The sequence below is a fragment of the Physeter macrocephalus genome, chromosome 4 (assembly GCF_002837175.3).
Source record: "Physeter macrocephalus isolate SW-GA chromosome 4, ASM283717v5, whole genome shotgun sequence".
Taxonomy (NCBI): Eukaryota; Metazoa; Chordata; class Mammalia; order Artiodactyla; family Physeteridae; genus Physeter; species Physeter macrocephalus.
Genome location: NC_041217.1, coordinates 76395221 through 76412745, shown reverse-complemented (window position 1 = coordinate 76412745; position 17525 = coordinate 76395221). Strand labels below are relative to the sequence as shown.

Sequence of the window (17525 nt, the reverse complement as noted above, 5' to 3'; positions counted from 1 at the left end):
CGTGCTTTTATTGTTGTTATCACATCAGAAATGTACTGGGTTAGCTATATTTGCTAAAACCTGCCTTTCCACTCTTCCCTCTTTATGCAGTTGTTTGTGGAGCCAAGTATAAGTTGTAACATCTAGAACACAATGCCTGATTTATGGTCTAACTCATTTTTTATTAAATGGTCTAACTCAATATAATAATAATCATTATTATTAACTTCATCTTATTAGCTATGACCATTATAACATAAAATTACCACTTAAAATGTTAGCTCAGGCCCCACCTCCTTTAGCCTCAGAAATGAAAATTCTACCTTGCAATACATCTGCTTTCGAATTTTCAGACTACATTGTTCTATCCCGCCCCTTTTAGCCGGGCCACCTCTAATTAAGCCCCGCCCCCAGAGCGGCCCCTCCCTGGCCCCTCCCCTGGCCCTCAGCTCCTCAGCACCCGCCCACTCTAGCCCGAGGCGGGAAACGCTGGACGTAGCTGCTGATTGGCTGGCTGGGGCGCAGCTTGATGGCGTCGGGCTGGCGAGCGGAGGTCCCGGCAGTGGCCCGCGGGCGACAGCTGCCAGTGTGAGGGGGCTCGTGGTCAGAGCGTGCTGTGGCCTTGGGGAGTGGGAAGTGGAGGTACGAGACCTCCTTATACTTCGCCATGAGTTTCCTGATCGACTCCAGCATCATGATTACCTCCCAGGTAAGCCACCGCGTTCCGCCCCAGGACTCCTCAGCCTCCCTTTCCCGAGTCGTCTCCTCCGGGCTGGCCCGGGGTCAGCGGGCTGGCCCGGGGTCTCGGTCTTCTCGCCCGCGGCCAGTGCCCGCCTCACCCGTGCCCAGAGCTCTGGGAGGGTGTGGGATTTGCTGCATCCGGTTCCCTGCCCCCTAGCTGTCAGGAGGCATCCTGCGGCGGTCCGCACTCCCCGCCCAGCCTCCATTCCTCCTCACCCCAACCCTCCCCCAGGTTTTCAGTTCACTTTTGGGAGAGGTCAGGTGGCCTTAGCGCTCAGAGCGGGTGCCATGAGAAGGGAGCTGCCCCCAAAGCGCCCCGAAGGTCTGGACTGCGCCGCTGATTCATGGATTAGGGAAGAGTGTGGTTCCGGGCGCGGAGGGCGCGACTCGCCAATCCCTGCTGGCTCCTGGGGACACGTGAGGGCTTTGCTGGTTTAGCTGTCAAATCCTGAATCCGGATGCGGAGAAATTTGCCGCCGTCACTTCAGAGATCTAATAAATATCATGTTTCGTTTGTACAGTAACACCTGCATCCTTCATCCTCTATTTGCTGCCCACTCTTTCGGATCTTTTTCTAACCCTCTTTCCTTCCCGATTGGCCACCTTCATTCATTCGTACAGTCAGCAAACTTTTATCGAGCATTATATAAAGTTCTGAGGATACAAACCTAAAATAAGACACTGACTTTTCCCTGCTCTATAGAAACTTCATCTAGTGAGCCTTTTGCTTTTACCATGTCAGTTCGTTGAGTTACTCTGTTTTATTTTCTTCACAGCATTTATCATAGCACTGATATCATTTACGTATTTGTTTATGAATTTATTTTTTGAGATAAATTCTTCATAGCTCTATCCTCCCTCCAAGTGCGAGCACTAAATAAATATTTGTTGGCCAAATGTTAAAATTTGTAGAAGCTCAGACTACCTAATTACTGATCTTCCCTCCACAACCCCCCCATTTTTCCAGTAATTTAAAGTATTCTTTCCTAATTGTTCTTTTTTTTCAAGTGGCACATGACAGAAACAGTTCCTTCTGGGGGTTTAAAGTAAACTAAATCTTAGGGTTGTTTTTTTTTTTCCTGTTTTTGTATTGCTTTATCCTAATGCTTCTGTCTTCGGAGTGGAGCATTGTCCTTGTTTCTTGAAAACCTTTTATTAAAACATTTTAGAGAGCATGAAACAAGGAACATCCTGAGATGATAAACTTTTTGTTTTTAAAATTACCATTCTTTAAAGTTTTCATAACTATAGTTTTTATTGGCTGCGTAATATTCAAATGCATCAATGTACAAAAATCTGGACATGTAATTCTCTTGCTTTTCTAACTTTTCCAAGGCTTCCTGTTGCCCTTTATGACAACTCAGGGTTATTTTTAGCCCTAGTACCAACTCAAGAAAAATGACAATATTTAAGTAGCATTTTTTTCACTCAGAATAAAAATAAGAATGTCAGTGAGGAAATTGGCATTGCATTATAACCACTAAGATGGTTATAGCCATTTTTAACATGGATATAATTGATTGACAAGTTGAACCAAGAAAGTGGCTTTCTGATCTTGTATGCCATATAATAGTTTAACTTTCACACATGCATTCACATGCAATATTAAATTTAATTCTCAAACCTGCTCTTTACAAGTGAGGAACTAAGACCCGAAGAATCCTTTGTGTGGAATTGTTCTCTGTCCATATATTTATGTGGCTACTTCATCATCATTTAGGTATCAGTAAAAATGTCACTTCCAGGAGGCTTTACCTGACGCCCTACCCCAAGTCAAGGTAGCCTCCATTCCAGCCACCTTCTGTCTCATGTCCCAGTTTTAGTTTCTTCTTCATATCTATCACTTGTTTGTTTGTGTTCGTTAGATGTAAACTCCATGAGGTCCAGGATACTCTCTGTCTTGTTTCTGCTGTATTCCCCAGCATCTAGATCAGTTTCTGGCACATAGTAGTCCTAGTAAATATTTAATAAAAAGCACCTTTCTGGAGAGGTGTGATTACCTTAGAAACACCTTCCCCTCATTTTTCCTGTTTTGTATGAACTGAAAGATTTATTTGAAACGAAATTTGAAATCAGAGGTCACATATTGAAGCTGGTCTGCCTCAGGCAACATCCTGGTGTAGAGATTGTCACAGGATAAAGTTCACATCCTTAATGTGGCTTATGGGGTCTCTTATGATGAGACCCAGCTCTTACCTCTTCACTTCAGCCTTGGCCCTTACCATTTCTCACTTCAATTTATAACACACTAGCCTTACTAAACTTCTTTTCGTTCCTTAACCCGGCCATGCTACCATGCCTCCTGGTTTCCACCAGTCTGTTCTCTTTCTGGACCTTTTCCCCATATCCCTCCACTTCTTTCTCCTGGCTAACTCCTATTCAGCCTTCAGATCCCAACATGGATATCCAAAAAACCTCTTCCAGACTGGACTAGATGTCCCTATACATGTTTTCCTAGTACCCTTTGCCCACTTCACTTATAACAGCACTATCACATTGTTTCATAATTACTTGTCTATCTCCTCCATAGATTATAAACTCCTTAAGGCAGTGTCCATGCTCTCTTGGTTTGCCATTCTACCCCTAGGGCCTGGCACGTATTAGACACTAATAAATATTTGTTAAATAAATAAATGATCCAAGAAAGGGATCTTTTATTGTCAGTTCTTTAATAACTGTCCTGCCAATGGCCATCTATTTTTTTCAAATCTGTAGCTAATTTTCAATGTTGGAGTTATTTTTTGTAAAAGCAACTGTTATCTAACCTCTGTTTTCAGCCTTCTCTACAGTCATAAGACTTATCAGTTCCAAAGTACACTCTTAAGTCCCAAGGTCAAGACTGCACAATTTCAAAAATATTCTTTTTGAATAAGAGCTGTGCACTTTCTATTTTATTTGCAAAAATGTTTGAAATCGCTTTTACCTTTTGCATGCTTTTTAGATCCTCTGTAATCTTGCCAGAATTCATATTAATCTTGGACTTCTTGAATTCTTCTGGTATTTTTTTTCATATTAGTTGTGTAAAACTCTTTCTAAGCATTTCTTCAATGTGAAAGGAGCCCACAATGAAATATAAAGGTATGTATCTCTTTCTCTTTTTCTTCCGTTTCCCACCCCCTCATATAGACTTATCAATTTCACTTGTTTTCTTTTCCTTGTCTAAATCCCATTTCAGAGCGCTCTTAGTGAAATATTTTATTCTTTTTTCATCCATCTCCACCATATACACTACTCCCTACATTTCTAACTTCTCCACCTGCAGTCATGACTTCAGAAGTCATTTAAACATGGCCTCTAAACTATAAATTTAAATGTCTCCACTGGTAATGATTTATAATAGCCAAAGGATCTCCCAGGTAGTCTAGGGGTATTTTCTCCTAATCTATTCACCCTCTTCCTTTTTTACTCAGTCTGGATTCATGGATCCAAGCTACTTTCTCATACCCTCTTGTTTCTTTACCTACATATAAAAGTCCACGCTCAGATCACTGCTATAGTTTGTCTACTACTAACTCAGGGGCCTAAAGCCTTCTGTAGAAAATCATACAACTGTGCAGATTGCCGATGCCATAAGTTTATGGACACCGTTAGCTCACTGAATCGTTTTTTTCTTGACTTTAATCAGCTGTTTGTTCCCTTCCCCTCGTAATTTCTCTGAGTCTTTATCACTCTTTTCAAAGCTCCCTTTTCCATTTTCACCTCTCCTACTCTTGGCAGATCACCTTGCCTCCTACTTTATCAACAAAACTGAGGCCAAGAGGTATGAGCTCCTTCTATTTCCTACATCTTAACTAAGCAGTTATTTATATCCTCAACCATTCCCAATTCCTTTCCTCTCATGTGAGAAAATAAGGTGCCCCTTACTCCTGTTTAAGATTATGTTTTCCACCCGTGCCTTTGATCATGGAGCAGCTTATTGGGAGGTGGTTAAAAGCACAAGATTTGGAGTCAGCCACCCAGACTTCAGCTTGAATCCTGATTCGGAAACTTACTATAAATGGGTTAACTTCTGTTAAGCCTCAGCCTTCTCTGTAATGAAGACAATCAAACCTACCTTATCTGGTTTTCATGATTAATGAGATTGCAAGGCTAAGCACTTAGAGTTCCTGGAATATACCACATGGTCAGTAAAAGGTAGCTGTTGCTAATAATAATAAATTAATAACATCATCAGCTCACCTCCAGTGTTCTATCAGTTCCTTCTCATATTTGTTTATCTCTTTACTGCTTTCTTCCCCTTGGCCTGTAAATTTTTCTCTTTACCCCACATGCTTCTTTAGGCTACTCTCTAATGTTTTCTCTCTGTCTCATTCTTGGCTGTACCTTGGGTAATTCATGCTTATTGTCTCTACTGCCTTACCCACCACCCCCCCTCCCCACCGCAGGCATCCCCAGCCACTAGAGTCTGGTTGCTGCCTCCACCTCACTACTCAAACTGTTTTCCGAAGGTCAGCGTTGACCTCCAAGTTACCAAGTCCTTTGAGCATTTTCAGTCCTGGTTCTATTGCCCGTGTCTGCTTCATTTAACACTCCTTTAAACTCTATTCCCTTGGTTTCAGGATACCACAGTGTCCTGGTGCCTATTATTTCTCTGACCATTCCTCCTCTGTCTCCTTCCTGGTCTCTTCTTCCCATTCCTCCCCTCTACTGTTTTCTTCCTGGCATATTGCCTTCTTCACTCTACGTACTATTCCTGGGTGATCTCATATTCTTTTGTGGCTTCAGCTCTTAGGTGCATCTCAGCCCTACCTTCCTAATCTGTCTTTTATGTCAATTTGGATTGCCCTCAAGCACTTAGCACATCTAAAAGTGAATCCATCTTCGTCCTATCTCCCACCCCCATTCACAAACCTTTGTTTTCTTTCAGTAGTCTTTATGTAAAGTGGGTGGCCTCACTCTTCGTCCTGTATCCCAAACTAGTCATCCTTGATTCCTCCCTGCTGACTTTACCTTCTAAGTACTCAGATCTGCTGCCTCCTCTCTAACCACCGATGTCTTAATTCAGGCCTTTATCATCTCTCATCGGGACTGCTGCAACAACCTCCTGTCATGTTTCTTTCTCTAAAGTGTTGTTTCCCTCAAATAGCTACCATAGTGTTCTATACAAAATAAACCCAGCCGTGTCTTTTCTGTACTTAAATAACTCCTCATCACCTACAGACTATGATCCAAGCTCTTTACAGTGGCCTCCAGGGCTTTCAGTCATTAGTTCTCTGTGCCTCCTCTCTTGGCCTTATTTTTAACCACTTCTTTCTTTGAATTTTATCTTCCAGCAGCACCAAACCGTGTGTAGTTACCAGTATATACCATACTATCGGGTTGGCCCCAAAGTTCATTCGGGTCTTTCTGTAACATCTTTTTTTTTTTTTTTTTTTTTTGGCGGTACGCAGGCCTCTCACTGTTGTGGCCTCTCCCATTGCGGAGCACAGGCTCCGGACGCGCAGGCTCAGCGGCCATGGCTCAAGGGCCTAGCGCTCCGCGGCACGTGGGATCTTCCCGGACCGGGGCACGAACCTGTGTCCCCTCCATCGGCAGGCGGACTCTCAACCACTGCGCCACCAGGGAAGCCCATCCGTAACATCTTATAACATCTTATGGAAAAACCGGAACGAACTTTTGGGCCAACCCAATATTTCTTACCTTTGTGCCTTTACTCATGCTCTTTGCTGTCTGAAAAGAAAGCCCTATCCTTCTACCCCCACTATCTGTCTTTTACCTGCCTAATTCTTTTTCATCTTTTAAGAGTGTTTGTTTGTTTGTTTGTTTAATATTTTAGGAATGGTGGAAATCTTTGAGTGTGTAGTGAATACCTTGGAACCTCTCTCTAGAGAAATTCATATAACCCCCAAATTTGCACATGATATCAGGTTTTAACCCTAAATTAAAACCTCCTTCATCTAAGGTATTATCGTCCCCAGAAAAAATCTGTCCTAGTCCCCTGCCAGATTGGTTTAGTCTCCCTCTTTCATATTCTTTTACAATATCATGTGCATGTCTCACATTATAATTATTTAGTGTCTTCGCCACTATACTATACCTTTTTGAGGGTAGTAACTATCCTACTCATCTTTTTGTCCCCAGCACCTAGCACAGCACATAGAAGTTATTACCAAAGAATTGAGGTTGAATGTTCCTGAAGAACAAAACATCTTTCACTGTGGACCATTTATCCATTCAGGAAACATTTATGGAGAGCCTGCTGTGTGCCAGGCATTGTGCTGGGTGCTGAAGATGCAAAGATTAACAAGACAAACATGATCCTTATCCTCACAGAACTTATAGTCTAATGCCTTTTTAAAAAGCGTGTATTTAAATTAGACATTAAAAAACTGTGTGGTGAGTGCTTTGGTAAGGGAAATACAGGGTAGAATAGGATTATATACAAAGAGCAAGTTACCTGTATTTGGGAGGCCAGAGAAGGCCTTCAAGAGGTAGTAATAATTAAGTTACCATCTGTAGGATAAGTAGGGAGGGGAATGGAGAGAAGTTCCCATCAGAGGATAACATCTGCCAAGGTCTTGGTATGAAAGAATGTTGTATCTAAAGAAGCAAAAGCAGTTCCATGTGGCTGAAAATATGAATTTGGTGGGTAGGAGGAACACAACAAGAGGAGGAGGAGTCTGCTAAACCATGCTCAAAAGTTCACACTTGCTCCTAAAGTCAGTGGGAAGGCATAAAAGAATTTTTTTTCTGAAATAATGCCATTTGCAGCAAAGTGGATGGGCCTAGAGATTATCATACTAAGTGAAGTAAGTCAGAAAGAGAAAGACAAATACCATATGATATCACTTATATGTGGAATCTAAAATATGATGCAAATGAACTTTTTTATGAAACAGAAACAGACTCACAGACATAGAAAACAAACTTATGGTTACCAAAGGGGAAAAAGGGTGGGGGAGGGATAAATTAGGAGTTTGGGATTAACAGATACAAACTATTATATATATAAAATAAACAACAAGGTTCTACTGGATAGCACAGGGAACCATATTCAATATTCTGTAATAAGCCATAATGGAAAAGAATATGAAAAAGAATATGTATATATATGTATAACTGAACCATTTTGCTGTACACCAGAAACTAACATACCATTGTAAAGCAACTATAATTAAAAAAAAAAAATGTTATTCTTCAATAAAGTTCCTAGCCAATATAAGAAGAAAAGAGGAGTTGTGTCAGAGTGTGTGTATGTAGAGAAAGTTCTATTTACCAGTGGAAAACAAATGAGCTTTAGAAAGCTGAACAGAGCTGTCATGCGGCTACTGTCTCTGATGCCAGCTTGAACCAAAACTGACAAAGTGAGATCCTGCAATCTTTTGGCTTTATACTGAGATGGAAACCACTTTAGTGGATTAGGCAAGATGGTGGAGAATCTGAGAAAGGTCCATGAAGGAAAACATATAGAAAATATCACTCTTTCTACTACTTTCCTTCTTTAAAAAAATCTTTTAAAAAACTCCTTTTCCTTGAAGTTGTTTTGTTTTGTTTTTCTAAATACTTGCAAGCAGGAATCATCTGTAAGAAGCAAGTTTCAGTAACTCCTTTTTTATTTGCTAATTTCTTTGGCTCATAAAATGATTATCGTAAGATTACAGGAAAAATATATACTTTAATTTTTTGTCTAACTTAAACAAGGATAATGTCAAAAATTGAAGAGCATTTCAACATCTAGTCCCAGTGTTGAGGACTTTAATAAGTAGATCTTATATGGTGGATGTCATCTTTAATCTCTGAAATAAGCTATTTAGTTAGGCGACCTTTTATCGTAAAATAGTCTGTAGAAGGCATTTCTCAAAAGATTATGTATATTGACCTTCTATCTTCTTTCTCCTCCAGATACTTTTCTTTGGATTTGGGTGGCTTTTTTTCATGAGGCAACTGTTTAAGGACTACGAGGTGAGAAGAGATCATTTTGATTATGCTAATATTTTATGAATTTAGATTGTTTTAAATGAGACAAGAAAAATACCTCCATTAAAGAAAAATCATGTTCGAGAAAGGCAAATATCACATGATATCACTTATATGTGAAATCTAAAGAAAATGATACAAGTGAACTTATTTACAAAACAGAAGTAGACTCACAGACGTAGAAAACAAACTCACGATTGCCAAAGGGGAAAGTGGAGGGTTGGGGGGGGTAAACTGGGAGTTTGGTTTTAACAGATATACACACTACTATATATAAAGTAGATAAACAACAAGGACCTACTGTAGAGCACAGGGAACTATATAGTCAGTATCTTGTAATAACCTATAATGGAAAGGAATCTGAAAACGTATATATATATATATAAATATATATATATGTACATATCTGAATCAGCTGTATACCTGAAACATTGTAAATCAGCTATACTTCAATTAAAAACAAAATGAGTTATGCTTGAACTTCCATGACCTGTGATGGTCAAGAAAGAAAAAGAAAAATCATGTTCACTCCCAAGATGGGAAGTTTTTGCCACTATATAATTCTTAAATTGGAGAATATAATTAAGCTTAGTTGATTTTTTTTTTTTTTTTTTTTTAGGCAAGTCGTGTATAGCCCAGAAGCCAGGATCAAGAAATATCATGCCTTAGTCATATCAGTATATATACCAATAGCAGATAGTTATTCTTTGGGAGAGAATTTAACTTATAATGTCTCATAAATGTGCTCATTCATTTGGTATTTGACCTTCAGTGTTAATTACCAATATTACATCCTAAGTTAATACCAAATTCTAAGGCTGGTTTGATTCGTATCTTAAGCCTTGAATTCAGAAAGACAGCAGCCTACACTGGACATTTCCTAATTAATCTTTCTCATTTAGTAATAAGCTCAATGGTTATGGACTATCTGGGGTCATTTCTAGTATGTTCTCCATTAAACTTCCCCAGGGAGTTTGGGTTGTCTGAAAGAGCCCGGAATTCCAGAGATTCTGTTCTGCTCAATACTTTAAGGCCTCCTAGGGGAGGTTCTAAAACTGGTCCAAGGTCTGCAGAATGTTGAAGAAACGCTTTTAGCACTAACCTGTATATGTAAATCTGTAATTTTTTTTGCCAGCGTGCATCAGGAATTCTAAATGCTACTTCTGACCCTGTCACTTCATCTTCTTGTGCTTTAAATTTTTCATCCACAGGAGGAGGATGATAATAGTGACCCATGAATTAGAAGTACTACTTACTTTCATCTATTTCTTCAGCTCCAGACAAGTTACTGTCATGGCCCTGTTTCTAATAACTTGAGAATTTCCTTAATATAAGTTTTCTGACTTGTAACCAGAAGGTTATCAACTCAATATTTCACACAAGGAAATGACTTTTAGTCTCTGTTTGACTTTTAACAGGTGCGTCAGTATGTGGTACAGGTGATCTTCTCTGTGACTTTTGCATTTTCTTGCACCATGTTTGAGCTCATCATCTTTGAAATCTTAGGAGTATTGAATAGCAGGTGAGTAAGAGTACTAATTAGCTCTCCTCTTAAAGAGACCTATGTTACTTTCTTTATGGTGGAAGATTTACTGGGATCCCATATCTGAAAAAATCCACCATGTGGTTAGTTTAGTCTCAGTAACTGTAATAATCATAGCAAATACAGGTCCCTGGCACCTAGTAACTGGCTTGACAAAGATTATGAAATAGCAGGTAAACAAGTCTGAGCATTAGTTCTGAAGTACTAATTGAGACTGAGGCTGTGAGAGCCTAGGTCCCAGGCTTCATTCTGAGAAGTTTTATTTTTCTCAGGCTGCTCTCTGATTGAATCCCAGTAAGAGCCCTTCACGTTGTCCTGCTGATTGAAAAATCTCTACCTGAAAAGATCGGAATTTCTCAGAGCTATTTAAGGGCTTCTATGAAGACTGAACTCCAGTTCTTACTAATCGAGTTAATTTTGTTGATTTCATAGGCATGTTCAAGTCTGATTGAACTTAGAGTGTCTTTAAAGCATTTTTTAAAAGCAACTCCTCTCTTCCTCCAAATAACAGACCTGTCTGGTTTACTGAACAGTCTATCCAAAATATTTCTTGCTTGTTAAACTGCAAGCTTGAGTTTTTTTGGGGCCAATGTTTGTGTGTAGAGAACATCAGCTATTCTATATAGAGTCTTGTACTTTTTTATGGAAAAAGTCTTTTAAGACTTTTAAGACATGAAAAAGTCTTTTAAGAATAAAGTAGCATTGGCTCTGTAGTCAGGAATCAATGCTGAGCTAAGCTGTATAACTCATTATAGACCTCTGATACTTGAGACTTACAGAGAGATTATATTCTCAAATTCCTTTTTTGAGAATCAGAGTTGATAATTATGGTCTCTTGATAGATAAATTAAGAACTTGTAGTATGGGAGAACAGGAATATGTTCTGACTCGGCTGCTTTTAAACTTGTTCTTTAATAATCCAAACCTTTCTTGGATGAGCTAGATACAGATCCTATGACCGTCAAGACATGCTAGTTATTAAATTTTATTTAAGAGCCCAGAAATAAACCAAAGCATATACAGTCAACTATTTGACAAGGGAGGCAAGAATACTCAATGGAGAAAAGATAGTCTCTTCAATAAATGATGGTGGGAAAATTGGATATTCACATGTAATAGAATGAAACTTGACCCCTATCTTACATTAGTCACAAAAATTAACTCGAAATGGATTAAAGACTTAAAAGTGAGACCTGAAACCATGGAACTCCTAGAAGAAAATATAGTAAAAAAAACTCCTTGACATGGGTCTTGGTAACGATTTTTTTGGAAATCACACCTAAAGCACAAACAACATCAAAAACAAACAGGTGGGACCATATCAAACTAAAAAGCTTCTGCACAGCAAAAGGAACCATCAACAAGGTGAAAAGACAACCTTTGGAATGGGAAAAAACATTTGCAAACCATGTGTCTGATATGGGGTTAATATCCAAAGCATATAAAGGACTCATATAACTCAATAGCAAAAAAAACAAATAATCCAATTTTAAAATGGGCAAAGGACCTGAATAGACATTTTTCCAAAGAAGATTTACAGGCCAACAGGTACGTGAAAAAATGCTCAACATTACCAGTCATTAGGGAGATGCAAATTAAAACCGCAATGAAAACAATAAAACCACACCTCAGATCCGTTAGAGTGGCTACATCAAAAAGACAAAAGAGGGCTTCCCCTGGTGGTACAGTGGTTAAGAATCCGCCTGCCAATGCAGGGGACACGGGTTTGAGCCCTGGTCCGGGAAGATCCCACATGCCATGGAGCAACTAAGCCAATGCACCACAACTACTGAGCCAGCGCTCTAGAGCCTGTGAGCCACAACTACTGAGCCTGCATGCCACAACTACTGAAGCCTGTGTGCCTAGAGCCCGTGCTCCACAACAAGAGAAGCCACTGCAGTGAGAAGTCCATGCACTGCAATGAAGAGTAGCCCCCTCTCACTGCAACTAGAGAAAGCCCACATGCAGCAGCAAAGACCCAACACAACCAAAATAAATAAATAAATAAATTTTTCAAAAAAAAAAAAAAAAAACGACAAAAGATAACAAATAGTGGTGTGGATATGGAGAAAAAGGAACCCTTGTGCACTGCTGCTGGGATTGTAAATTGATATAGCCGCCATGGAAAACAGTGTGGAGGCTCCTCAAAAATTGAAAATAGAACTACCATATGATCCAGCAATTCCACTTCTGGAAATATATCCAAAGGAAATGAAAACACTGACTCGAAAGAGTATCTGCACCCCATGTTCATAACAACATTATTTACAATAGCCAAGATATGAAAATAATCTAAGTGTCCATCAAAGGATGAATGGATAAAGTGTGGAATATATATACAATGGAATATTATTCAATCATAAAAAATGAAGAAATCCTACCATTTGTGACAACATGGGTGGACCTTGAAGGCATTATGCTAAGTGAAATAAGTCAGACAGAGAAAGACAAATACTGTATGATTTCACTTATATGTGGAACCTAAAAACAAAAATAAGAACACCAAACTCATAGAAAAAGAGATCAGATTGGTAGTTGTGAGAGGCGGGGGGTTTGAGGAGGGGGAATTGGAGGAAGGTGGTCAAAAGGTACAAATTTCCAGTTATAAGATAAATAAGTTCTAGAACACTGCTGTGTAATATATAGGCAATTTAAGAGAGTAAATCCTAAGTTCTCATCACAAGGAGATTTTTTTTTGTATCTATATGAGAGAATGATGTTAACTAAACCTTTTGTAATCATTTCACAGCATATGTAAGTCAAACCATCATTCTAGACACCTTAAGCTTATACAGTGGTCTATGTCAGTTATTTCTCAATAAAACTAGAAAAAAAATTTATTATCACAACCTGGAAGTTTTACTGATATCTAAGCAGAGGTCAGCAACCTTTCCTGTAAAGAGCCAGATAGTAAATATTTTAGGCTTTGTGGGCCACACCATTTCTATTGCAACGACTCAGCCCTGCTGTTGTAGAACCAAAGCAGCCATAGGCAATATGTAATCAAATGGGTGTGACTGTGTTCCAGTAAATCTTCATTTATATAAAAGGTGCCTGGCTGGCCATAAGTAGTGATCTAAGTAGTGTAGAAAGGACTATGACTCAAATAGTCTAAAACCAAAATTATTGTTTTTGGTAGCTGATGTCCCCCAACTTTTGACTCATTTATAATTAACAATCCCATATAGTAAGACACCTCACTCAGTTACTTGGATTTATATTCCTCAAATAGCTTATCTTAAAGAGTATGGACGTAGCATTGCTAAAATCTGGTTCTTCTTTAGGTGCTTTTTGGGGGATTGGGTAGGCTGAGACATGTCTTCAGTTATACCTATTTTTTCATACTAACATTTGGTCCTACTATGTAACAGAATTATGGACCGTGATCATATATTATTACCTGTGCATTGACTATTCAGAATACTTTTCAAAGGAAAATTTTGTACCTGACCAAGAGTATTCTTTTGGCTCCTCTCTAAACAGAAGTGGTATAGCCTCCTATTGAAATATGTAATCTTGTTGGTATCCTTAATTTTCTCAAGAGAATGTCACTTTACCCTCAGCTCAAATGACAGTTAAAATATATGGTTTGCTTTTAACTGGCAATATGGATTACACTTGTCATTTCAAACCCACTGCCTCCCAATATCTTTCAGAAACTTACCTGAAATACTAAGTATGATTGCCTGCAGGATGTGCATATTGTTTGTTTCTCTAGATGCTCAAAAGTGGGTAATCCAGATGAGCAAAAGCTGTCAGTTTATCTAAACCAAATGGTATTGGCTCTCTGTAGGGTAGCCTTTACTGAATAGCTCTTTGTTTTATGATTCCTGCCATCTACACTAAGGAGTAAGCAGTAAGAATTAGCCCTCTGAAACTCATATCAGTGTTTCTCTTGAAAGGATGTTGTTAAGAACATTGTTAATTGCCCTCATATTTTCTTCTTTATGAAATCTTTGGAGAAATTTCAATATGATCGTGGTAATAATTCAGTAATAATAAATCAGTAATAATTATGCTTACTTTATGTAATTTGTTTTTCTTACATATACTATGAATTTATCTAACTGATCAATTTTTCTATTTTACATTGACTATTAGAAAACATGAAGCTAAATTTATGACCCACCTGTAGCAAGTTTCTAGAACTTTATGGTGAGCATTTTCATAATAACCATCAGGCCTGGCCTGATAGTCTACCTATATTTTGCCACTGTTTTTCCTTCCTTTCTTACTTCCTTATAGTTTATTTCATCATCCTGTATTTTATATGTACTCATAAACCACTTAACCACTTAACCATTTTTGAAACAAGGCCTAGTTTTAAGTAAGTTTAAAATCAATAAACTTGACACCATTGAGAAAGTGAACAGATATCCCACAAATTGGAGAAAGTTTTTTTTTTTGCGGTACGCGGGCCTCTCACTGTTGTGGCCTCTCCCGTTGCGGAGCACAGGCTCCGGACGCGCAGGCTCAGCGGCCATGGCTCACGGACCCAGCCGCTCCGCGGCATGTGGGATCTTCCCGGACCGGGGCACGAACCCGTGACTCCTGCATCGGCAGGCGGACTCTCAACCACTGCGCCACCAGGGAAGCCCGGAGAAAGTTTTTGTAAATCATGAATCTGCTATGGGACTTCTATCTAGAATATATAAAGAACTCTTACAACTCAATAATAAAAAGACAAATATCACAATTTAAAAATGGACAAAGGATCTGAATAGGCATTTCTCCAAATAAGATATGCAAATGGACAATAAGCACATGAAAAGATGCTCAACATCTTTAGCCATCAGGGAAATGCAAATCAAAACCACAATGTGACACCACTTGGTACCCACTAGGATGGCTATAATCAAAAAGACAATAACAAGTGTTGACAAGGCTGTGGAGAAATTGGAACCCTCATTTGCTATGGGTAAAAGGTAAATGATACAGCCACTTTGCAAAATAATGGCAGTCTTCAAAAAATTAAATATAGAGTTATTATATGACCCAACAATTCCACTCCCTGGTAGATACCTAAAGAGAAATTAAAACATGTCCACACAAAAAACTCCTGTATGAATATTTATAGCATTGCTATTTATAATAGCTAAAAAGTAGAACAACCCGAATGTTCACCAACTAATGAATGGATAAACAAAATGTGGTATATTCATACAATGGTATGAATATTATTCAGCCATAAAAAGGAATGAAGTATCGATAGATGCTACACATTGTTGAACCTTGAAAACATTATGCTAGGTTAAAGAAGTCAGTCACAGAAGATCACATATCACATGAGTCCACGTACATGAAATGTCCAGAATATGTAAGTCCATAGAGACAGAGAGTATATTGGTGGTTTCCTAGGGCTGGGGAGGTTGAAAGGAAAGGGGAATGATTGCTAATGGGTACTGGGTTTCATCATGGAGTGAGAAAAATGTTCTAAAATTGATTGTAGTGATGGTTGCACAATGATGTGAATATACTAAAAACCATTATATTGTACACTTTAAACGTGTGAATTATGTCTCAATAAATTGTTATAAAAAGAAAAAGCCCTAAAAATATTTTAGTCAATAAGTAAAATATATTTTATAAGCAGTAGTAAAAGTGGTCATGCAAATCAGATGTTTATACTGAGGGTACAGAAGAAGTATTTATGTGTCTTTATAACACATATTATTATTAACATTTATTTTCTTTTAACTCATATTGAAATAGGACTCCCAGTGGTAAGTGAAACAAGTCATTCTACCAATAATATATATTGATAAATGTTATTATACATTGTCTATGAATATAACTAGAGCATTAACATTCTCAATTTAATAAGTAAAATTCTTAGGAGGTTAAGATGGCCATATATACCTTTCAGAACTTTGTATTTTTTAATCTCTATAAATGAGCAGATAGTAACAACCTAGTTGACTAATTAGATGGGATATATTCAGTATTGAGTTCAAAGAGCAAGAAAGCCTTTGGAAGACTAAAGAGAGTGAAAGTAGCTGCCCTCTTCCCCTCCTAGTGATATTCTTTGACATTTGTTTCAGCTCCCGTTATTTTCACTGGAAAATGAACCTGTGTGTAATTCTGTTGATCCTGGTTTTCATGGTGCCTTTTTACATTGGCTATTTTATTGTGAGCAACATCCGACTATGTGAGTATTTTACCCTCGTGTCAGCACATAAGATGAGTATTCTTACGGATTGAGGCTGTAGAGAGCTTCATTTCTATATTACTTTCAGTAGCTACTGTTGTTTGAGGGCACCTCATACACAGCATCTTTAAAAGATTGGTACAAAATAAATAATGAATGATTAGGTTATTTGTCCTGCCACAGCTTTGTTTCTACTATAATATCTTTCCTTTCATTTTTCCAATGCAGGGTACTATTTGTACTTTCTGATTTGTACCGGGAATTGTTATAAGTACTTTATCAGAAAATGACCTTTTCCCCCCTTTAAATGTCATTTTAAAAGACTTCTTGCATTCTTTTTTAAAAATTTATTTATTTATTTATTTTTGGCTGCATTGGGTCTTCGTTGCTGCACTCAGGCTTTCTCTAGTTGCGGGGAGAGAGGGCTACTGTTTGTTGCGGTGCAGGGGCTTCTCATTGCGGTGGCTTCTCTTGTTGCAGAGCACGGACTCTAAGGCGTGCAGTCTTCAGTAGTTGCGGTGCAAGGGCTCAGTAGTTGTGGCTCACGGGCTCTAGAGCACAGGCTCAGTAGTTGTGATGCACAGGCTTAGTTGCTCCGCAGCATGTGGGATCTTCCTGGACCAGGGCTAAAGCCCTTGTCTCCTGCATTGGCAGGCAGATTCTTAACCACTGCGCCACCAGGGAAACCCAAGAATTCTTGCATTCTTAAAAAAAAAAAAAAAATGTCTCCCCTAACTCAACCCACATCTTAATTTCAGCCAAATTTCTCTTATGATGGTAAGAGGTTTAGAAAACAATTTCTAAAACTTATATTGTTCCATCATTCGTTTGCCAAGTGAGCAAGCCAGCCAAATATTAATTAGCATGATCCCATAAACTTATGTAGAGAAAGCTCTTTAACATATATCTATTTCACCTTGTCTCCTCTTTCTTAGTGCATAAACAGCGACTGCTTTTTTCCTGTCTCTTATGGTTGACCTTTATGTATTTCTTCTGGAAACTAGGAGATCCATTTCCCATTCTCAGCCCAAAACATGGTGAGTGTTTATGTGGTGGGGAGAGGGAAAGTGTTGTTTATAATTTTCTAATATGAAAAAAATCATTTTTTTAAAACTATTGACTATGGGAAACATAGCAAGTTATTTCTCTAAAAAAGTCTGGTTTTGAACTGAATTTTTCTTTTGTCCTAGGAGGTAT

At 38.5% G+C, this 17525-nt stretch overlaps 1 protein-coding gene across 3 annotated transcripts in view; it reads left to right on the top strand.

Annotated features, from left to right (window-relative positions):
• Nucleotides 1-485: 485 nt before the first annotated feature.
• Nucleotides 486-17525, top strand: part of GPR89A (G protein-coupled receptor 89A) — a 46346-nt gene continuing 29306 nt past the window's right edge. For 2 of the 3 annotated variants that reach the window (XM_028488909.2, XM_024119600.3), the window contains exons 1-5: nt 504-688; nt 8563-8622; nt 10056-10159; nt 16222-16328; nt 17264-17365. In XM_028488909.2, coding sequence (XP_028344710.1) covers nt 647-688; nt 8563-8622; nt 10056-10159; nt 16222-16328; nt 17264-17365 — 415 coding nt within the window. In that variant the 5' untranslated portion in view covers nt 504-646. Of the gene's footprint in view, nt 689-8562; nt 8623-10055; nt 10160-16221; nt 16329-17263; nt 17366-17525 lie in introns of all 3 variants that reach the window. The other variant, XM_007130783.2, reaches the window with a different exon arrangement.